This window comes from Cetorhinus maximus, chromosome 17, assembly GCF_964194155.1.
Source record: "Cetorhinus maximus chromosome 17, sCetMax3.hap1.1, whole genome shotgun sequence".
Lineage (NCBI taxonomy): Eukaryota > Metazoa > Chordata > Chondrichthyes > Lamniformes > Cetorhinidae > Cetorhinus > Cetorhinus maximus.
In genome coordinates this window covers 11,244,882-11,268,108 of record NC_135895.1, presented here as the reverse complement: position 1 = coordinate 11,268,108, position 23,227 = coordinate 11,244,882, and the positions used below count along the sequence as shown (strand labels likewise).

Here is a 23,227-nt window from a genome sequence, read left to right as displayed (position 1 = left end):
CCCCAACCTTCTTATTTGCTCCACCTCCTCTTAAACAGTATAAAACCCATCACATTCCTACTAATCTTCAGCTCTGAAGAAGAGTAATGCGGCCTTGGAACATTAACTGTTCCCCTCTCCACAGATGCTGCCAGACCTGCTGAGTTTTTCCAGCATTTTCTGTTTTTATTATGACCAATTACTGAGGTGAGCCATTAACCCAGCAGCAAATGTTGAGTAGCCTGAACAGCAGCACTTGTAATAGACTTACAAACGAGCAAATAATGCGGAGCGTTGCCTCGGTAACTTATTACTTTAACATTCTTTTGTTCATTTGTGTCCTTTTGTCAGTTTAATAAAATATTTAATCAGCCGACACCAATGAATGAACTAAAGGGAATTGGCTTGAATAGCTATTCAACTCCAAAATGTAAGAGAGTCAAAAGAAGCCTTTTATGTTGAGTTTAATCGGATGGTCATGCCTCGGGAGACTCCATACCAGAAACTGGCTGAGGCCTCAGTGTCCTCTCAGGTAGATGTCGAAGGTGCCGTTACACTATTTTGAAGTAGGGCAGGGGAGTTCTCCCTTGTGTTTGGCCAATATTTATTCCTCAACTGACATAATTAAAAACAGATTATCCAATCATTATCTCATTGTTATTTGTGGGACCTTGCTGTGCACAAATTGGCTGTTGCAGTTCCCGACATTACATCAGTAATTAACTACCTCATTGGCTGTAAAGTGCTTTGTGTCCAAGGGACTGTGAAAGGAGCTTTGTAAGTACAAGTTCTGTCTTTCTTTTCAAACTCCCTGTAAACAGAATCATGCTACAAGGCAGATTCAAAGTGATTAAGTGCCGCCTACTGTAGGACCCTCACTCCTTCTTGCACTTTGAAAGAAGGAACTTTTATCTGTATAGCATCGCACTATGACTCTCAGAAATATCCCAAAGAGATTCATGTGCGCCAAATGGTTTGATGGGGTAAGGTTGGTGTCATGGTTAATTAATGTACAGGCGGCCTAATCAGTTGTGAGATCACAATTCCAGCCAGTAAAAATTATGGGTTTGTTCCGGATAAGGATAATCAGGAATGTTCTTCGGGAAAGATAAACTTCCATCCTTATCCAGTCTTCCTCACACGTGACTATTGTCCGACACCTTTGGGTTGACCCTTAAATGCCCTCAGGGCAATTGGAGGTGGGAAATATATGCCAAATCTGCCCACTTTTTTAAAAAAGCGCAGTTACTGTTGTTATGTAAGCAGACCCTACAGTCAATGAGCACCCCAATGGGATCCCACAAACAGCAATTGGGGGAGTGACCAGTTATAATAATATAAGATATAAGAGCAGGAGAAGGCCACTCGGCCCCTCAAGCCTGCTCCGCCACTCAGTAAGATCATGGCTGATCTGATTGTGGCTTTATAACTCCACTTTCCTGCCCGCCCCCCTATAATTATTTATTCACTGGATTTGGAGGAATGTTGGTCAGGCCATGAAGGGAACTGCCTGACATAAAAACAGAAAATGCTGAAAAAAACTCGGCAGGTCTGGCAGCATCTGCGGGGAGAGGAACAGAGTTGACGTTTTGAGTCCAGCGCGACTTCTTTGGAACCCCCGGCCCAATGAAAGTAGGAGGAAAATCAGTGAAGAGGCTCAATGAAACTTCAGTATCTGGTTTGAAAAGTTCAAACTTACCAAAATGATTAAACATGCCGGCCCAAAGAAGCTCCATATAAAGTTGTTTTCCGTGCTAAGCCAGCAGCTATGGGAAAAAGAACGCAAAAATAATTGTGACAAAACGACCACAACTATTTCTTCCTTCACCTGGCCCACCAATTTTTCCCCTCCTCCCTCAAAGATGGTGGAGATCATTTTTCCTGTGAAGCTTTAAACCCTGCGGCTTGTACAGATCAGAATTTTTTTTAATATATTCATTCATGGGTTGTGGGTATCATTGGCTAGGCCAGCATTTATTGTCCATCCCTAATGCCCTTGTTCAGAGGACATTTAAGAGTCAACCAGGTTGCTGTGGGCCTGGAGTCACATGTAGGCCAGACCAGGTCAGGACAACAGGTTTCCTTCCCCAGATGTGTTTTAAAACAATTGACAATGGTTTCATAGTCATCATGAGACTTTTAATTCCAGATTTTTTATCAAGTTTAAATTTCACCATTTATCATGATTTGAATCCAGGTCCCCAGAGCATTACCCTGGGTCTCTAGATTACTATTCCAGTGACAATATCGCTACGCTATCACCTCCCCTTTCTTCTCTGCATGGCCCAAGCCACCCATCTACAGTGATGAATTTGAGAGCAGTCCTTTCTATCCCACACAAAGTCACCATTCCTTATGCATGGGCTTAGATAGTGGGCTATCCTTCCATGATGGGCACAGGCAAGTCCAATCTTGTCACTGCCCCAACACCCACACTGTGTATGCTATCTAGACAGGATAGCAATCAAGAATTGGAATTTTATTTGGCTTTTACTTTCTTTGCCTAGAGGCATTGAAATCACAGAATCACACAGTGCAGAAGAGGCTCTTCGGCCCATCGAGTCTGCACCGACACGTGAGAAACACCTGACCTACCTACCCTAATCCCATTTACCAGCACTTGGCCCATAGCCTTGAATGTTATGATGTATCAAGTGCTCATCCAGGGAATTTTTAAAGGATGTGAGGCAACCCGCCTCCACCACCCTCCCAGGCAACGCGTTCCAGACCGACACCACCCTCTGGGTAAAAAAGTTTTTCCTCATCCCCCCTAAACCTCCTGCCCCTCACCTTGAACTTATGTCCCCTTGTGACTGACCCTTCAACTAAGGGGAACAGCTGCTCATTTGCAAAGCCACTCTAACTGGAACTGAGTAAAAGCCCAGGAATGAAATGTTGGACTCTCTTAGTCTGTCTTTCTCAGGCAGTCACTCCCACATCATGAGCTCACAAGGCAGGTAGGGAAGAAAAGCCATTTGATCCATTTTAGCTCAGTCTCGTAGGAAGACACAGCCCTTCTAAACACACCATCCAATTCTTTGCTCATTGATTCCAAGGAGTTTTGCCTTTTCTACCACCAGGACCAAAAGAAAAAAGAAAAGCTCGCATTTATATAGCGCTTGACACAAACACCGAATGTCTCAAAGGATTTTACAGCCAATAAAGGGCCTTTGAAGGGTAGTCATTGTTGTAATGTAGGAAAACTGGCAACCAGTTTGTGCACAGAAAGCTCCCACAAATGACCACATAGTCTTTTTTTAAAATGGCTGCAAGGGGTTCAGGACTGGGAGCTAAATATCCAAGGATATACATCCTATCGAAAAGATAGGCAGGTTGGCAGATGGGGTGGCGTTGCTTTGTTAGTAAGAAATGAAATTAAATCGGTAGCAAGAAATGACGTAGGGTCAGATGATGTAGAATCTGTGTGGGTAGAGTTGAGGAACCGCAAAGGTAAAAAAACCGTAATGGAAGTTATGTACAGATGTCCGAACAGTAGTCAGGATGTGGGGCACAAGATACACCAGGAGATAGAAAAGGCGTGTAAGAAAGGCAAGGTTACAGTGATCATGGGGATTTCAATATGCAGGTAGACTGGGAAAATCAGGTTGGTAGTGGATCCCAAGAAAAGGAATTTGTGGAATGTCTACAAGATGGCTTTTTGGAGCAGCTTGTGGTGGAACCCACTAGGGAACAGGCAATTCTAGATTTAGTGATGTGTAATGAGGCAGATTTGATAAGGGAGCTTAAGGTGAAGGAACCCTTAGGAGGAAGTGACCATAATATGATAGAATTTACCCTGCAATTTGAGAGGAAAAAGCTGCAATCAGATGTAACGGTATTACAGTTGAATAAAGGCAACTACAGAGGCATGAGGGAGGAGCTGGCCAGAATTGACTGGGAGATGAGCCTAGCAGGAAAGATAGTGGAACAGCAATGGCAGGAGTTTCTGGGAGTAATTTGGGAGACACAGCAAAAATTTATCCCAAGGAAGAAGAAGCATACTAAAGGGAGGACGAGGCAACAATGGCTGACAAGGGAAGTCAGGGACAGCATAAAAGCTAAAGAGAAAGCATACAATGCAGCGAAGAGCAGTGGGAAACCAGGGGATTGGGAAGCCTACAAAGACCAACAGAGGACAACTAAAAAAGAAATAAGGAGGGAGAAGATTAAATATGAGGGTAAACTAGCCAGTAATATAAAAGAAGATTGCAAGAGTTTTTTTAGATATATAAAGGGTAAGAGAGAGGGAAAAGTGGACATTGGGCCGCTGGAAAATGACGCTGGAGAAGTAGTAGTGGGGAACATAGAAATGGCGGAGGAACTGAATAGGTACTTTGCGTCAGGCTTCACGGTGGATGACACGAGTGACATCCCCAAAGTTCAAGAGAGTCGGGGGGCAGAGGTGAGTATGGTGGCCATTACCAAGGAGAAGGTGCTAGAAAAACTGAAAGGTCTGAAGGTGGATAAATCACCTGGACCAGATGGATTACACCCCAGAGTTCTGAAGGAGATAGCTGAAGAGATAGTGGGGGCATTAGTGGTGATCTTTCAGGAATCAATGGAGTCAGGGAGAGTCCCAGAGGACTGGAAAATCGCTAATGTAACCCTCCTGTTTAAGAAGGGAGTGAGGCAAAAGACAGGAAATTACAGGCCGATTAGCCTGACGTCGGTCGTTGGTAAGATTTTAGAGTCCATTATTAAGGATGAGATTTCAGAATACTTGGAAGTGCATGGTAAAATAGGGAAAAGTCAGCATGGTTTCATCAAGGGGAGGTCATGCCTTACAAATCTCTTAGAATTATTTGAGTAGGTTAGACAAAGGAGAGCCAATGGATGTTATCTACTTGGACTTCCAGAAGGCTTTTGACAAGGTGGCACAGGAGGCTGCTTAGTCATATAAGAGCCCATGGTGTTAGAGGCAAGGTACTAGCATGGATAGAAGATTGGCTGTCTGGCAGGAGGTAGAGAGTGGGGATAAGGGGGTCCTTCTCAGGATGGCGGCCGGTGACTAGTGGAGTTCCGCAGGGGTCAGTGTTGGGACCACAACTTTTCACTTTATACATTAATGATCTAGGTGAAGGAACTGAGGGCATCCTGGCTAAGTTTGCAGATGATACAAAGATAGGTGGAGGGACAGGTACTATTGAGGAGGCGGGGAGGCTGCATTAGGATTTGGATAGGTTAAGAGAATGGGCAAAGAAGTGGCAGATGGAATACAATGTGGGGAAGTGTGAGATTATGCACTTTGGTAGGAAGAATAGAGGCATAGACTATTTTCTAAATGGGGAGAGAATTCAGAAATCTGGAGTGCAAAGGGACTTGGGTTAGTCCAGGATTCTCTTAAGGTTAACTTGCAGGTTGAGTCGGTAGTTAGGAAGGCAAATGCAATGTTGGCATTTATTTCGAGAGGACTAGAATATAAAAGCAGGGATGTGCTGCTGAGGCTTTATAAGGCCCTGGTCAGACCACATTTAGAATATTGTGAGCAATTTTGGGCCCCGTATCTCAGGAAGGATGTTCTGGCCCTGGAGAGGGTCCAGAGGAGGTTCACGAGAACGATCCCAGGAATGAAAGACTTAACATATGAGGAACGTTTGAGGAGTCTGGGTCTATACTCGATGGAGTTTAGAAGAATGAGGGGGGTCTGATTGAAACTTACAGAATACTGAAAGGCCTGGATAGAGTGGAGGTGGGGAAGATGTTTCCATTAGTAGGAGAGACTAGGACCCGAGGGCACAGCCTCAGAGTAAAGGGAAGACCTTTTAGAACAGAGATGAGGAGAAACTTCTTTAGCCAGAGAGTGGTGAATCTATGGAATTCATTGCCACAGAAGGCTGTGGAGGCCAGGTCATTGAGTGTATTTAAGACCGAGAAAGATAGGTTCTTGATTGGTAAGGGGATCAAAGGTTACGGGGAGAAGGCGGGAGAATGGGGTTGAGAAACTTATCAGCCATGATTGAATGGCAGAGCAGACTCGATGGGCCGAATGGCCTAATTTCTGCTCCTATGTCTTATGGTCTTATGTTGACTGAGGAATAAATATTGGCCAGAACATCAGGTATAACTCCCGTGCTCTTCTTCAAAATGCTGCCATTTACATCCACTTGAGAAAGCAGGCGGGGCCTCAGTTTAACATCTCATCCAAAAGATGGCCCTTCCAACAGTGCTGCACTGTACTCAGTACTCCCTCAGTCCTGCACTGGAGTGTCAGCCTTGAATTTTTGTGCCCAAGTCCAGGGGTGCTACTTGAACCCATGACCATGTGACTCAAAGGTGAACCAAAAACAGAATTACCTGGAAAAACTCAGCAGGTCTGGCAGCATCGATGGAGAAGAAAAGAGTTGACGTTTCGAGTCCAACATGACCCTTCAACAGTTCTTGGTAGCATTGGTAGCAGTCTGAAAGATTGTGGGTTCAAGTCCCACTCCAGAACTGGAGCTCTGCATCTAGGCCGACATTCCAGTGCAGTACTGAGGGAAGGCTGCACTGTCGGAGGTACTGTCTTTGGAGGGGATGTTAAACTGAGGCCCTGCCTGCCCTCGCAAGTGGATGCAGAAGATCCCATGGCACTATTTTGAAGGAGAGCAAGGGAGTTATTCCCAGAGCCCCAGTCAATACTTATCCCTCGACCATCATCACAAAAACAAATTAACTGGTTATCATCAGATTGTTGTTTGTGAGATATCGCTGTATGCAAATCGGCTGCTGCACTTCCTGTATTACAACTGTGACTACACTTCATTGGCTGTAAAATGCTTTGGGACATCTGGTAGTCATATTATATTGTTACATGTCTTTTAACATTACAGCTCTTAATATGTCTACTCTGAAGAACAGTAATGCGGACTCGAAACGTTAACTCTGTTTCTCTCTCCACAGATGCTGACAGACCTGAGTTTTTCCAGCATTTTCTGTTTTTACTTCAGGTTTCCAGCATCCACAGTGTTTTGCTTTTATCGCAATATATCTTCCAGTCCGGCAATGCTTCATCCTTATATTCAAATCCCTCCATGGCTTCGTCCCTCTCTTTCTCAGTAATCTCCTCCACCTCTACAACTGTCCAAGTGCATCCCTCACTTCCTTACCCCCAACTCCTGGTGACATGCCTCCAGCTGCCTAGGCCCCAAACTCTGGAATTCCCCTCCCTTAGCATCTCTGCCTCTCCATCTCTCTCTCTCCTCCTTTACGATCCCTCCTTAAAACCTATCTATTTGATGAACCTTTTGGTCACCTCGCCTAATATCAACAACAATGACAACCTGCATTCATATAGCGCCTTTAATGTGCTAAAACATCCCAAGCCTCTTCAGGGCAGCATCATTAAACATCAGTTTGACACTGAGCCAGAAAAAGTGATGTCGGGAGAGGCGGCAAAGAGAGGTAGGTTTTAAGAAGCATCTTAAAGGAAGATAAAAAGAGATGGAGAGACAGGTATCCAATTAATGATGAATAATTTCTCCTGGGAAGTGCCTTGGGATGATTTCAACCACGTCAAAGATGCTATAAAAACGCAATTTGTTATTCCTGAGACAACTCCAATTAAGTACTTACATTTTATCGGTGCCGTAGTACTTGTAGCCAAGAATTGCCGAGATTCCCACGACTACGCATGGGCTGCCGTACCCGAAGATGTAAAAGTTTCTGTGCAGAAACCCTTTGTTGTAAATCACCCCGACCACGATCAGGTAAAGGTGAATGCCCTCGATGCACATCCAAGCAAAGGCAGCCAAGAAAAAATAATGAAGTAGTCCGGCTACAATGGAGCAGACGAGCTGGAGGAGGGGGGACAAAAGGGCACAAAACACCTGAAGTCAAAAGCCAATGTTGCATTTCAATATAAGTCATGAAATTGTTTCATTCGGGCCAACACCTTTGAGAAAAGTATCCTTGTAACTTACTTGCGCCAAGTAAAAAGGCAATCTCGAACTCCCACTGGGATACTGGATGACAGTCCAATGATGAATTATGCAAGTGTAATGCAAATCTGACTTTACCTCAATCAACTGTAAATTGTATTTCCTTTAAAAAATTTTTTTTTCAATTTTGCATTCATCAAACTGCGGGATGTTAATGTCAGGGAACAGACTATTTTTGCTCCATTTTGGATGTTCACTACTGTCAACCTCAAGTATTCCCAAAGATCAGCCACAGCAGAGCTCGATGGAGAGTGGCACTCCCTTCATCTTAAGACCAACTGGGGAACGTCAGCCTTAACTGACAGTGTCACTATTTTTTTCATTTTCCACACCTCCCGGGGCTTCACTGATTGAGGTTGTCAAATTACAGAATGGTTTCATGCTCCAGTGTGCCCCAAGTAGAGTAACCTTCCCAGTGAGCACAGGTCAGGAAATTGCCGGCTTGAAGCCTGGGATTTTAGTCCCAATCTGAGGTCAGTTTTTGTGCTACACCCACTATAATGGTGTTGAATCGGCCAGAATTAGCTCAGTCTTCATTTCACGTAGGACTCTTACAGCTAGTGGACAGTCAGCATTTACATTCCTTTGACAGCACCTCCCAAATCTGTGACTTCCACCAATCAGAGAGACAAGGGGAGCAGACTCAGGCATCGCCATCACCTCCTCGCACACCGTGCTGATTTGGGCATTTTTTGTCACACCTTCATCGCCACTGGGGTGAAATGCTGCATGTCCCTCCTGAACAGCACTCTGGGAACAACACCACACAGACAGAAGGCAGCTCACCACCACCATCTCAAGGGTGACAAGAGTGCCGTTGGGTCAGGTAAGGACGGCAGATTTCCTTCCCTAAAGGGCATTGTGAACCAGGTGGGTTTTTACAACAACCAGCAATGGTTTCAAGGTCACCATTAGACTTTTAATCCCAGATTTTTCCCCTTACCGAATTCTAATTTCACCATCTGCCATGGCAGGATTCAAACGCAGGTCCCCAGAAACGTTACCCTGGGGCCTCTGGATCCAGTGACAATACCACTACGCCACCGCATCCCCTTTATGAGGTGGCATCACAAGGGTGACGGAAACACTAGCTATCTGATGTTACACAGGGACAGGCAGTTGGAGACTCTGAATAGAATGATTTGAATGACCACTTGGAAATAACCTTCGGGTGGGGTGGTCGGTGGTTGGGGGTGTTAACTTGCACTCCTTACCTTATTGCTGTTCATATTAATCCCAACAAGAAATAGCAGCTCTGCGATAAACAGGCTGAAGCAGAGATTCTTGTGTATGGTCGTCCTTGTGCTTTGAATCTCACTGAAGAAGCAGAAAGTAAAGATGCACATTGACAGACAGATCAAGGACACGACGATCCCCAGCTGGGTAATCCGTGTCAGGATATTATTATTTAGGACATCCTGCAAGGAGGTAAGAGTCAATAGCTTTAACGTTTTAAAAGGTTCATTTTTTTTTTCTCTGCATTAAAAAGCACACGAGAGAAACTAACGTAAATTGGAAAAGATTCTACTTCCGTCCTTTCCAGGAGCAGACGACTGATTTTTTTTTCCCCTTGGAATGATATTCGGGCAACTGATCAGCAGGAAACCAGTTACAAAGGGAAATTTACCAGGAATTATAATGTACAGCAGGGGGCTTCCATCAGTCGTCATCTTGCAGGGGAATTCACACAATGGACAATGAGTTAGTCACATAATTGTGAGGTTCCAGGGTTTGCTCTCACACATAGGTAAAGTAATTCTCTCACCACAGGACTGAAGAGTAGTATAATGTAAATAGTATGAGTTGAACCTGATTTTTCTTTGGGTTTATTGGGTTGATACATGTCGGTCAGAATCATAGGGCGGGATTTGCCGGTCCTGCCCAATGTAGGACTGCAGATTCCTGCCCGCCCAATGTCAACGGACCTTTTGCTGGTCCCTCAAATTTGACGATTCCCACGGTGGGCAGGACCAGAAAATCCCGCCCATAGAAACGTGCAGTTTGGGAGGAGGCCATTTGGCCCATTGTGGCTGTGTCAGCTCTTTGAAAGGGCTATCCCATTAGTCCAAAAAGCGAAACATTGTGGACGATGGAAACCTGAAATAAAAACAAAAAAAATGCCGGGAATCCTCAGCAGGTCAGGCAGCATCGGTGGAGAAAAGCAGAGTTAATGTTTCAGGCCGAGATGGCCTTTCATCGACCTGAAACGTTAACTCTGCTTCTCTCCAAAAATGCTGCCTGACCTCCTGTGCATTTCAAGCATTTTTTGGCTTTATAACCAATTTTATATCCAATTATATCCACTCTTTCCCCACAGTCCTGCATTTTTTTTCCTGTTTCAGATACATATCACATTCTCTTTTGAAAGTTACTGTTGAATCTGCTTCCACCACACTTTCAGGCAAGGCGTTTCAGATCACAGCGGCTCACTCAGCGTATACACAGAGCAGAATCTTTCTGTAAAATGTGGTGAGCCACTCAAAAGTCCATTGACTTTGGCGGGATCATAACATCCCACTGGTGTAAAATTTCACACACTGTTTGAGGTTTGATGCCCATGTTATTGACAATCATGGTTTCCACACCTCGGAAGAGCTGTGAACGATGGACCTGGTCCACAGATGAATGCAATCGGAGGCCGGTAGGAAGCATTTGCATTTGTATAGTGCCTTTCACAATCTCAGGGCCTCGGAACGCCCCTACACAAATTTCAGCTAGTGATGTATTTTGGAAGGGTCGTCATTGATGTGGGGAATTATGGCAGCCAGTTTGAAAAGAAAAACAAAGGCTTGCATTTATGTAGCGCTTTTCATAACCACAGGATGTCTCAAAGTGCTTTACAGGCAATGAAGGACTTCTCGAAGCCTAGTCACTGGAGGACACATGGCAGGTAATCTGCGCCCAGCAAACTCCCACAAACAGCAAAGTGATGAAGACCAGATTACAATGCTCTTTGTGATGTTGATTGAGGGATAAATGTTGGTCAGGACACCGGGGTAGCTCCCTTGCTCTTCTTCAAACTAGTGCCACAAGATCTTTTAGGGGAAGGCAGTGGTGTAGTGGTACTGTCACCAGGTGCTTCCGGGGACCTGGGTTCAAATCCCACCATGGCAGATGGTGGAATTTAAATTCAATAAAAAGTCTGGAATTAGAAATCTAACGCTAATCATAAAATGGTTGTTGTAAAAACCCATCTGGTTTGCTCCTGTCCTTTAGGGAAGGGAATCTGCTGTCCTTATTTGGTCTGGCCTACATGTGACTCCAGACCCACCTCAATGTGGTTGACTCTGAAATGGCCTAGCAAACCACTCAGTTCTCAAGGGCAGTTAGGGATGGGCAATAAATGCTGGCCAGGCCACGTCCCATGAACCCAAAAAAAAAAAGCAGATGGGGCCCCGATTTAATGTCTCATCCAAATGACAGCACCTCCGCCAGTATAACACTCACTAAGTACCGCAATGGAGCTTACGGCCTTGATTTTTGCACTCAGGCCTAGGAGTGGAACTTGAACACAGAACCTTGTGACTCACAGGCAAGAGTGCTACCAACTGAGCTGTGGCTGACACTGCAAGGTCAGTGGGATAATGACCAGGTAACCTGGGGAAGAAATTCATTTGTTATTGTGCCGCATTTCAGACTCGATTCTCCGGGGGCAGGCAACGCTGCAGGCCGCTATCTGCATGGCATTCTTCAACGATATAAAGAAGAACTTGAGGTTTGTATAGAACTGCTAGAATTTCCTCCCCCCCCCCCAGCCTTTCAGATGCAATATTAAGCTAGTGGAGGGGAGCTTTTTCCTCATCGTTCCTTTATGGGGTATGGGTGCCACTGGCAAGGCCAGCTTTTGTTGCTCATCCCTAATTGCCCTTTAACTGAGTGGCCTGCTAGGCCATTTGAAAGGGCAGTTAAGAGTCAACCACATTGCAATGGTTCTGGAGTCACATGTAGACTAGGCACGGACAGTAGATTTCCTTCCCTAAAGGACCTCAGTGAACCAGATGAGTTTTTTTTACAACAATCAATGATAGATTCTTGGTCACCATAACTGAGTCTAGCTTTCAATTCCAGATTCCATTAATTGCCTGATCAGCTGCCTTGGTGGGGTTTGAACTCGTGTCCCCACAACATTAGCTTGGGCCTCTGGATTACTAGCCCACTAACATTACCACTATCCTCCTGAACATCTCTACTGGATGCCCTGATCAACACTCAGCCCTCAACCAACATCACTGCAAAAACAGATCACCTGGTCATGACTTTCTTGTTGGTTGTGGGAATTTACTGTGCACAAATTGGCTGCAACTTTTCCTGCATTACAACACTGATAACACTTCAGCAAAGTTGCTAACTGGCTGTCAAACACTTTACGACATCCTGAGTTCATGAAAGGTGCTACATAAATGCAAGATTTTTCTTTCTAACCTCTAAATTGCAAACGTCGCGTTACTTAATTCCACCATCAGCATTGTGAGCAATTGGGCAAGCTCGGTGCACCGCTGACTCCCTCTGCACAGCCTCGCTACTTACACTGATCTGGGAGGACGACATCAGAACCGCGAAATTGGTCAGGTGATTACACCGACAGGTGGTGTGTGTGGCGTTGAAGTGAAGGGTCTCACAGCCTCCTGTAGCCCACTCCCCCTCCATGCTGAGAGTGGAATAATTCCAGAACGCACAGATAACTCGCCGCTTCTCCAGAGGCTGTAACCAAATGAGAACGAGAAGGGACAGAGTGACGTTCGATGCAATGGGTGTACGCTGATAAATAACGCATTCCTGGGCACAATACCGACGCCGAGTGAAAAGCAAGAGAATGAAAAGTAGAGAGGCCAAAGCTGTGATCAGCGATATGAAAATTACAATCTGTTTAGAAGGATCATTATATGCAGGTCATTTAACAAATAAATTACTACCAGTAATTAGAAATTCCCCATTAAAACACACAAGAGTACAACATTTATCAAGCAACTTCTCTTGTTTAAGGATTAAATATTTATTAGTTAAATTATTTATTCACTTTGTATTTATTCAACATTCTGCAAAATTTTAGCTACTTGAATAACAGATGCCAAGATTAATGGGGTTATTAAATCTAGGGGGAATGGGCTTTGTTCATAAATAGTGGACAGGACTGGCTTGTTCTTCCCATTTGAATTTTTCCCTGAATTTTCCCTGCCACCTGGGGTCAGATTGGCTAGGCCAGCATAGACTGTGATCCAAATCTGCCATCTCCTTGCCTGTCTGATTGTGACCTTAATCCACTACACCCACTAGGAAAAGACTTTAAATGAAAAACATGCTCTTTGATTTTATTTTCAAAGTATCATTATTTTCCAAGTTGGAAAGGGACCTGTCAACTGGATCCCACTTGATAGACATGGAGGTTTTCTGTTCAGGTGTCCCAGTGCATGAGGTCTTGATATACATGGAGATGATTAATTCAGATCTCCTTGCATATTGATAGTCTGCTGAACAAATGCGGTCTGCTGCCATTTGCACTTTGATCAGAAGCACCTTCCTGTTTGCAAAGCCCCTCCTCCAGCCTCCCGCTTAAGCAGAGGCACACTTTATCTCCATTGCGTGTACTGGTACTGACCTCTAGGTGCTTCAGTGTGAATGTTACATAATCCATGAGGTACAGAGTTGGAGGGTTTACTTTAATGGCTGCTGCAACAATGGGTGAGTTCACGACGTAGTCCTCTCGCATTACCGTCCCATTGAGGTCTCTCTCTTGCGAACCATTGGACGGTTTGAGTAGGGGGCCAATGCTATTGTACTGCAGGAAAATGATTGTGAGCGTCCCTAATGGTATACAAAAGAGCATTTTTGATAGGTATTACTGGCAAGCAGGACAAGGAAGCCACACGATTAACTGATCCTCCAAAGTATTGTTACCTACCATTAGAGTTGGCTGCTTCAGTCATCTGTTGAGAAATACTTATGTGGTTCCCATCCAAGCTGGCATGAGGATGGGGGTGCTTATCGTGGCTTAAATCAAAAGCATATAGTTTAAGGGCTGTGAAAGCATAAGAATATATATTATTAATAAGTCATGAATTGTCAGCCCTATCTGTTCAGACACTTCTAAATATAAACATAGACTGTACACCTGTCAGTAAAATGTAACAAGGCCTGTGAACAATTCACAGTAAGAATCGAGAACACAATGCTGAATTTAAACAGAAATATTTTCAGCTCACTATTACAGAGGCTATTGATAGTTATTCGGGTTTTGCATTTCCTAGCACCATAACTGTCAGCTTGTCTCAGTTACCAACACTTCACTGCATTGTCAAGATGGCCGACATAATACCATTGCCCACATCTATCTGGTCTCATCAATCCCTCTGACTGTTGGAATCCTCATCCATGCCTTGTCACCTCCGCAGGCTTGGCATCTCCACTCCATTTTCCCTGCACGTTTTTGTATATCTATTGTTCCTGCCTGCTTTAGCATGATTGCATTAACACATCTGTTCGCCTCTAATTTTTCAGGTCCATACTCACAAATGGATAAACTACTCAAGAAGTGACTTGTGAAGAGCTTGATTTGGGATGTATTTTTGTACGGATGTGAGACTTGGACCTTACGGAAAGAGGAGGCCAACTTGCGAAATAGATTTGAAGTGTGGATTGGGAGGAGAATGGAAAGGACAGATAAAGTAACAAACGGTGAAGTGCTGAGGAGAGTGAACTCATGAAGAAATTTCCTGAACATAGTTAGGAACATACAGAGAGACTGGGTAAGGCACATCTTAAGAGGAAACAGACCAGTCAGAGACGCATTGGAGGGGAGATTTCAAGGAAAAAAAGAGGAAGAGGAAGGAAGAGAATATCAATGGTGGATGCCTTGAAAATTGAAGGAAGTTATTAGTAAATGAAAAGACTGGTACAAGACAGAGAAACATGGAAAGACTACTATGAACCAAAGATCAGTCTTCAGGAAGAGCACACATGATGATGGTGATGATGACTCACAAACATTGGCCCAGGATTTACTGGCATGCCCTGTTTGTTAGATTTATTGCCTCACCCTTCGGCTTGATTCTTTTGAGGAAAGTGAAAGCTGATAATGGCCTCAGTGAGGGCAATGGGGCCTCTGGAGTCTCGGTGAATGACTGGACCAATAGGCTATCTCCTTAACTAATGAGATTTAAACTTAGAGAGAGAAGGAAAGGAAAATCCAAAGAGGAAGTAGGGTCAATTAGCATCAAAATAGATCCAGATAGAACAATTAAGAAAGAGAAGGGAAAATTGGATTAAGAGAGAGAAAGGAAACAGACAATAAGAGCAAGAAAGCATCGAAAAATGTAAAATTTTAAATTTGAAAACTTCGAAGAATAACTTACTGCCTGCAGCAAAGAGACTCCAGAGTTTCCATTGTTTCACTTTTGGACCTCCAAGAGTATATGACATTGCAAGAACACAAATCTCATCATTACAAGAGTCCTTACGCTATTAAGTACCAGCCCTAACTTTCTGCGGCATGTTTATTTTGTTGCAATAATGCAAATCGCTTCACACTCACGGGGAGGGTGAGCTCCAGGTTTTTGCAAGGTGGAGATGTGCAAATCATCCAGAAATGTGTGGTGATTCATGATTCATGGTCTATTTCTTCCTCACCACAATTTTTTTTTACACAATAATAACATGGGCATAAAACTTGCCCATTCTCTCCAAAAATGCTGACTGACGTGCTTTCTGTTTCCTGCATTGTTTGTGTTGATATCAGATTTCCACTAACTATAGTTTTTCTTTTAACTAGCCTCCTATTCACTTTGTTTCCTAGCAGCTTAGACTGCTTGAAAATGACTTGAATCATTTTTCTTTATAACTGATTCATATTATTAGCATAAAATTTGCCTTTTTATTGCAGTTAAGCTTCTACTAAAAGTAGAACATTTCCATTTGTCTCTATGTAAATGTCACATGATCCTCTAGTAATCTCCCTCGGAAGAACTCTCACTTAACCTGTTTAAAAATGTAAAATGTCCCAAGGCACTTCACAGGATGGATTATCAGACAAAATTTGACACTGAGCCACATAAGGGGGGTATCAGGATGGATGACCAAAACTTAGGCAAAGGGAAGGGTTCTTAAGAGTGAGTTAAATGAGAGGTAGAGAGGCAGAGAGATTTAGGCAGGGAATGCTAGAGCTTAGGGCATTGGCAACTGAAGGCATGGCTGCCTAGTTAGAGTGAAGGAAATCGAGGGGTGGGCAAGAGACCACAACTGGAAGAACGGAGAAATCGTGAGGGCTGTAAGGTTGAAGGTCTTTACATGGGCAAGAATGCTTGAGGCCACGGAGGGGTTTGAACACACTGATAAGAATTCTAAGGTCAAGCTGTTATTTGGCTGGGAGCCAACGCAAGTCACTGAGCAGAGGGGTGGTGGGGGAATGAGACCGAATGATTAAATGGGTACAGGAGTCTAGATTGCCTGAAGCTTGGGGCAGGAGCCTCATTTCAATATTAAAATGAGACTCACACTCATTCCAGGTGGAGCTGTGGCCACTCAAGTAAAGGCTCCAATTAACTTAGCAGCAGCCCCAACATCTGTGAGGATTAGGTGTATCCCTCTGACCGGCTAAATCAGTAATCAGCTCCCAGTTTACATCAATCAACTAGGCACAGCGATGTTGAAATTAGACCCCATTGTGTCTCAAATCACTTTGCATGGTGAATTACTTTTAGCTGTGACAAGCTGTGACAAACAAATTACACTCAAGTTGTTTGGTGATTTTCTTCACACAAACTCATATTCAAGGCCCTTTGTTTATTCTGGACAGTCTTTAAACATAGGTATAGCATGGTCTCAGCGCAATACTGAGGGAATCTCCACTGCCCTGTCCAATTAAGGTACAGCCTTTTGGATGAGATGTTAGACTGAGGCCCGTCCGCTCTCTCAAGTAGACATAAACAACCCCATGGCACTATTTTGGCCAGGACAGCAATGGAGTTTTCCCTGCTGTTCTGGCCAATATTTACCCCATCAAGCAACATCACTAAAAGACCGATTAGCTAGCCCTTAACACATTGCTGTTTGTGGGAGCTGGCTGTGAGCAAATTGGCTGTCTCTCTGCCTGCATGATCTTTCAAACAATGTCATTCTCTTGGCATTTTGGGATATCCTGTGATCGTGAAATCTGTGACGCTGCAAAAATGCAAGTCTTTCTTCCTTCCTATAAAACATTGCTTGAGATCAAAGCACACTGGAATTTGAAGGAAATACTGGGGCTGCAGGCAACATGAAAAATATTGACTCAAAAAAAAACACCAGCAGAGTTGAAGCAGTCTTTGAAGGCTACATGAGAACTAAATGTTTATAAAGGAGAAGCACAAATTTACCTAAACTTGTGATGACCCCATGGGGATAATTTGAATGCATAAACAAAAAAGCAACACTTCTTTACTCTCAACTCACCAATATCGCTCTCTTTAAACACGAGTTCTGTTGTCCTTTTCAAGTGGTGTGAGATGCCAAGCGCTGATGTCTCCATAGTGTGCAGCAGTTTTGTGGCAATCTTTGTCCTTTCATCTTCTGTGATTTCATTCCACACAGCCATTTCATTTGGTTTTAAAAGGTTGTTCACTGTCTTAACCAGTGCCTGGAGTTTGTGTGCATATAAAGGCAAACACAATTAGTTGGAATTTCAGCAGAGGATATAAAAGACTTCAAAAGTTCATCAGCTGATGAAACAAAGGCAACTGCATATTTCGAACAACCTACATTCATAGTGACATTGGTGATTTCTCTTCTATCAGGTATTTTCTCGTTGATTGTACTCAGTGCCGGGATTGATCGTGAAAGGACTTCAACGTACAAAAGCACATCAGTGGCTGATAGGGTTCCAGAGGTGTTTCGAGCGATCTCCTCCAGGATAACCTGTGGTTCCTTTATGTTGCTAAGCTGTCAAAAAACACCAAACCCAGTTGATTGTATTTGGAATTGATGCAATGTCCAAAATATGCCACAACTGCCCTAATCACATTTAACTGCGTCTTCTTGAAAAAATTTACAGCAGAGAGAACCTGCCATTCTTAACTGATCTGGTTTATATGTGACTCCAACATACAAGAATGTGGTTGACTCTTAACTTCCCTCTGAAATGACCAAGCAAGCAACTTGTGTCAAAACAGCTATGAAAAACTGCAGCAATTCAAAAGGTGGTTCACCACCACCACCTTCTCAAGGGCAGTTAGAGATGGGCAATAAATTCTGGCCCTGTCAGGAATATCCGCATCTTAGAAATGGTTAAAAGAAGCACCATAACCTCCAAGTCTCTCTCCCAAGTTACACTCCATCCTGACATGGACATACATCACTGTTCCTTCATTGTCGTCACTGGGTCACAATCCTACCAGCATTGTGAGTGCAGCTTCCCCCACCGACAGACTGCGGTGATCCACTAAGACCACCGTTTTCTCAAGGGCAGCAATAAATGCCGGCCTTGCATTTTAAGAAATGAATTAAAGAGAAAACATGCCTCAGCAGAACCAGCCATTAAAGAACTGAGCCATCAGGAAAATCTCCTCAAAATGCCTTATCAAAGTTGACAGATGTTTGTCTCAGTCTCAATTTATTACTAAAATATGAGTTTGTTGCAAAGTGACAGCAGTTTGCACTTTAGGTCATTTGACGCACAATCTTATTATAAGGCACAAAGGACCTTGTTTTTATGCATGGTTTTCTTATCTTATTCAAGATGTGGCATTACCTGATGTAAGGTATCATTAATCCTTCCAGAGAGACATTCGCTACTTAAATGGCAGGGCGTCTCTGAAATCTCTGAAATTGCAGCAGAGAAATAAAATCATTAACTTCAAACACCAGGCGCCCGGCACATAGTCAGATTTTATTATCGACCAAAGCGTTCCCATCAATGTCATTGTCATCCAGTTTGCCTAATGCTGATCACTTGACATATAATTATCATATAACTAATAAATCACCTGTCTTTTAATGCCCTTGAAAACAGCTTGATTACTAAGTTTGAACTTTTGAAATATGAATTTTGTAGCTGATTAACCTATTAGAGTAATGCATGGTGTAGAAATTTAACCCAGTGGTCAGCCCCTGAAAATGCAGCCATTTGTCAGGAAATGCTGTCTGTCGGATTGACAACATAGAAATCCTCAGATGATTTTACCTCAGAAGTGAAGAATAAATATTTCAGCTCATTCACAGGTGTCAGCTGCAGGTCAGTGACTAACGCTGTGAGATAGCTGGGCGTGGGTTCAAACCCCCACTCTACAGATTTGAGGGCATAATCCAGGCTGACTATTGTAGGGTGGCCAAGCTGTGCTATTAATGATAGAGTTGATCAGCAGACACTTCTTGGGTGGAAACTTTAAGTTTATTTATAATATACTCGGCAGCAACTACACGTGTGCTTTCAACTCCAACTCTATCTCCACACTGACTGCTGAGGTAGCCCACGCTACTCTCCTATTGGTTATGACAGATCATGTGATCTTGCCTAACATCTACTATTCTTAAAGGTACATTACACACTAAATATAACCATACTTATTACACTGACATTTCAGTGCACTACCAAGGGATAGAACTGCACCATTGGTGGGTGTCGCCCCTATGCTGCATTGCTAAGCCGAGGCCTCATCTGCCTTGACGGGTGGATGGGAAAGATTCTGGGAAGAAAGGACGAAGAGCTGAGGAGTTCCTCCCAGTGTCCAGCCTAATATTCATCCCCAGTGACAGAGAAAATTTATGGCAACAGAAGGAAACCATTCGGCCTATTGTATCTTCAATTGAATCCCACTTTCCAGGTCTTGGCCCGTAGCCAAGGTGGGAACGGCATCTCACAGGGGTAAAGACTTGCATTTAGAGAGCACATTTCATGTCCGCCGGACCATCTTGAAGCACTTTACAGTCAATGAAGTACTCGTGAAGTGTAGTCTCTGTTGTAACTCAGCAGCCGTTTTGTACAAAGCAGACTCCCACAAGCAGCGATGGGGTGTGACCAGATACTGTAATCTGGTTTTGTGATGCTGATTTTCAGTGGCCTATACAGTCATCAAATGGTGACCTTCCATTTTAAAAGCATTTAAAAATGCGTTCCCGGGGAGTCAGACGGTGCATGAGTGCTCCTCCCATCTGATTGGTCTTCCCTTCCATCGACACTCCGTATTCCCCACCCAAGGTTTACCTTGGGCAAGACAGGCAGCTTCAGCTGTGATCATTTTAAAATGGATGAATGACCTGCGGAGGTGGAGGAGCCCAGCAGCTCCCCTGAATAGTACTAATGAGGTCTGAGCCCCAAATTCAGGCTAGCCTTGGACCCCTGGGCTAAGGCACTTGGTGGCCATTTCAGGCCTGAACATGGATCTAAAGGGATTTCGGGCCCTATGATTCTACATAGCAGGTTCTCATATCTCTCAGAATTTGTATGTTTAATCATGGGATGTGGGTGTCGCTGGTTAGGCCAGCATTTGTTGTCCATCCCTAGTTGCCCTCGAGAAGGTGGTGCTGAGCTGCCTTCTTGAACCGCCGCAGTCCATGTGGTGTAGGTACCCCCACAGTGCTGTTAGGGAGGGAGTTCCAGGATTTTGACCCAGTGACAGTGAAGGAACGGCGATATATTTCCAAGTCAGGATGCTGAGTGGCTTGCAAGTCTATGGAGCAGGTGCTGGAAAGTGGCATTAAAATGAGAGGCTAGTTTTTTTTCTCTCTTTTTGGCTGGCGCAGACACAATGGGCTGAATGGCCTCTTTCTGCACTGTAACCTTTCTATCGTTCTATGGCTTGGAGGAGAACTTCCAGGTGGCGGTGTTCCCTTGCATCTGCTGCCCTTGTCCCTTCTAGATGGTAGCGGTCATTGATTTGGAAGGTGCTGTCTGAGGAGTCTTGGTGAGTTCCTAAAGTGCATCTTGTAGATGGTACACACTGCTGCCGCTGTGTGTCGGTAGTGGAAGGAATGAATGTTTGTGGATATGGTGCCAATCAAGCAGACTGCTTTGTCCTGGATGGTGTTGAGCTTCTTGAGTGGGAGCTGAACTCATCCAGGCAAGTGGGGAGCATTCCATCACACTCCTGACTTGTGACTTGTAGATGGTGGACAGGCTTTGGGGAGTCAGGAGGTGAGTTACTCACAGCAGGAGTCCTAGCCTCTGATCTGCTCTTGTGGTCATGGTATATACATGACTAGTCCAGCTCAGTTTCCGGTCAATGGTAACCCCAGGATGTTGATGGTGGGGATACCATTGACCAGAAACTGATTTGGACTAGCTATATAAATACCAATATCTCACCTACAATAGTTACTTGGTGGTGCAGTGATTGGTATGCAGCATGATCCTACAACAGCAACTTTTGCTGGGATCTTCTGCCGCAGGGGATGTGGCGGGACAGCCAAAAGCTCATTGATTTTTGGCGGGACTGGACGATTCTGACAGCAGGCGAGGCCAGAAAATCCTGCCCTTTAAGATGAGGAAGGATCATTTATCTTTTAGTACTGGCAAAGAGAGGGCTGTTGGCCAAGGATGTTGACTGAATTCCCTACTTTTTGAATAATGCCACGGGGTCTTTAAAATCCACCTGAACACAGCCTCAGTTTAATAACCTTATCAGAAGGATGGGACAACTGACAGTGCAGCACCCCCCCAGTAAATGCACTAGGGTTCAACATTCAGCCTAGATTCAAGTCTTGGGATTGAGGTTTAAACCCTCCTACCCTCGCCTCTCCCCTCCATTTCTCTTCCCCTTCTCCTCCCCCTCATCTCCTCCCCTCTGCTCTCCTCTCCCTCCCCCCCCTCTCCTCCCATCCCTTTTCCTGCCCTCCCCTCCAGCACAACCTCCGCTCTTCCCTCCCCTCCTCACCCACTTCCTTCACCATCCTCCCCTCCTTGCCCCGCCATCCGCCTCCTCCTATATCCTCTGGTCCTCCTTCTCTCCCTCCTCTCCTCTTCTCCCACATCCCTCCACACCTCCCCCCGTCCCCCGCCGACTGAAGCAAAGTGTGCCAAATTAGCTCCGAAAAGTTTGATAACAAGTTCACAGAGATCCTAGATTAATTTATTTTTAGTCTAAAGATTATTTTTTTCATCCACCGTAATAACAGACCTTCACAGATGATGTGGGCGGAATTAGACTCCAGTTTGAAATTCGAAATCCCTGCAGATATTTGAAATCCACTAAAACCGGAGCAATAAAATCTTCCAATTGTGTTCTGGCAGTGAGCATGGGCACTACAGCCCTTAGCAAAGTCTCCACTACATTCATCAATGTCTATAAATGTACAGCAAACTGCAGTCTTTTTTAAAATCATGGCTAAGGTTTCATCATATTTAATTCACTTTCTACCACCTTCCGAACAGCGAAAATCAATTATTTGCTGCATATTTCTAAAGTGGGGTTTTCACGAGTCTCTACGTTGCTTACAAAGGCCAGAAGCGTCAGTGTTCATTGGAGTAGCTGCTGCCCTGGCAGTCAGTGCCATGGAACCTCCATTACCCAGCAGGTCGGAGAGTACCCTCCTCCTCTCCTCTCCTCTCGGTGGGCGACGGAAGATGGCGAGGGAGAGTCTTCCCAGCTTTGACGAAACGCCCGTTGGAAGGCAAAACGCTGGCCATGAGAACAATCGAGGAACAAGTGTAGGCCATTCGGCCCCTCGAGCCTGCTTTGCCGTTCAATGGGCAATAGCGTATAGGTAGCTCGCCTTTCACTCTGCCCATCTTTACTTGCATTGGTTTCGAGTCACTGTTGGTCACTTGCCTTTATGTAGGCCCAGCCATTGGTGAGGATTTTAACCCTCAAGCCCATTACGACCATGAAATGCTGTGAGATTCTTCAGGATTAGTAGTATAGTAACATTAGGATTAGGCCATCAAGGTAGATCTGTATTTCAACCTTACTTACTTGACTTTGCACCATATCCTTTGGGACCCTTACCTAAAAAAAAAATTTCATCGATTTTGGTCTTCAAACTCCAATAGCAACCTCCCACCTCCCAGCATCCACAGCTTCTTAGAGTTGAAAGAGTTCCTCATTTGCTATAGCCCTCTCAATAGCTCACTCAATATTTTGTGGGCTGTGATTTATGTCGGAAACTGCTTATTGCTGCCGTTCTGAAGGCAAGAGACGTTTGCCCAGCCTTACTGCACAAACAAACAATTATACACGTGACTTTAGACGGTGTTGGTTGGAGTGGAATATTGCCCAGGATACCAGGAGAATCTTTGGCCTGCTCTTGGAATAGTGGCAGGGGAATCTTTAATGCTCACCCGACTCACTGGGCAGGCAGGTTGTCAGCTTTTAACATCTCAACCACAAAACACCTCTAACTGTTGAGCCGCTGCTAACATGAGAGTATAA

The 23,227-nt window shown here is 44.4% G+C and overlaps 1 protein-coding gene across 2 annotated transcripts in view; it reads right to left on the bottom strand.

Moving 5' to 3' along the window:
- adgrl4 (adhesion G protein-coupled receptor L4) overlaps positions 1-23,227 on the bottom strand; it is a 123,672-nt gene that overhangs the window by 46,713 nt on the left and 53,732 nt on the right. For both annotated transcript variants that reach the window (XM_078560695.1, XM_078560696.1), the window contains exons 4-12: positions 18,613-18,683; positions 17,625-17,804; positions 17,319-17,502; positions 13,795-13,911; positions 13,492-13,697; positions 12,423-12,596; positions 9,110-9,313; positions 7,531-7,751; positions 1,679-1,745 (exon numbers count right to left, since the gene is read on the bottom strand). In XM_078560695.1, coding sequence (XP_078416821.1) covers positions 1,679-1,745; positions 7,531-7,751; positions 9,110-9,313; positions 12,423-12,596; positions 13,492-13,697; positions 13,795-13,911; positions 17,319-17,502; positions 17,625-17,804; positions 18,613-18,683 — 1,424 coding nt within the window. The remainder of the gene's footprint in view (positions 1-1,678; positions 1,746-7,530; positions 7,752-9,109; positions 9,314-12,422; positions 12,597-13,491; positions 13,698-13,794; positions 13,912-17,318; positions 17,503-17,624; positions 17,805-18,612; positions 18,684-23,227) is intronic.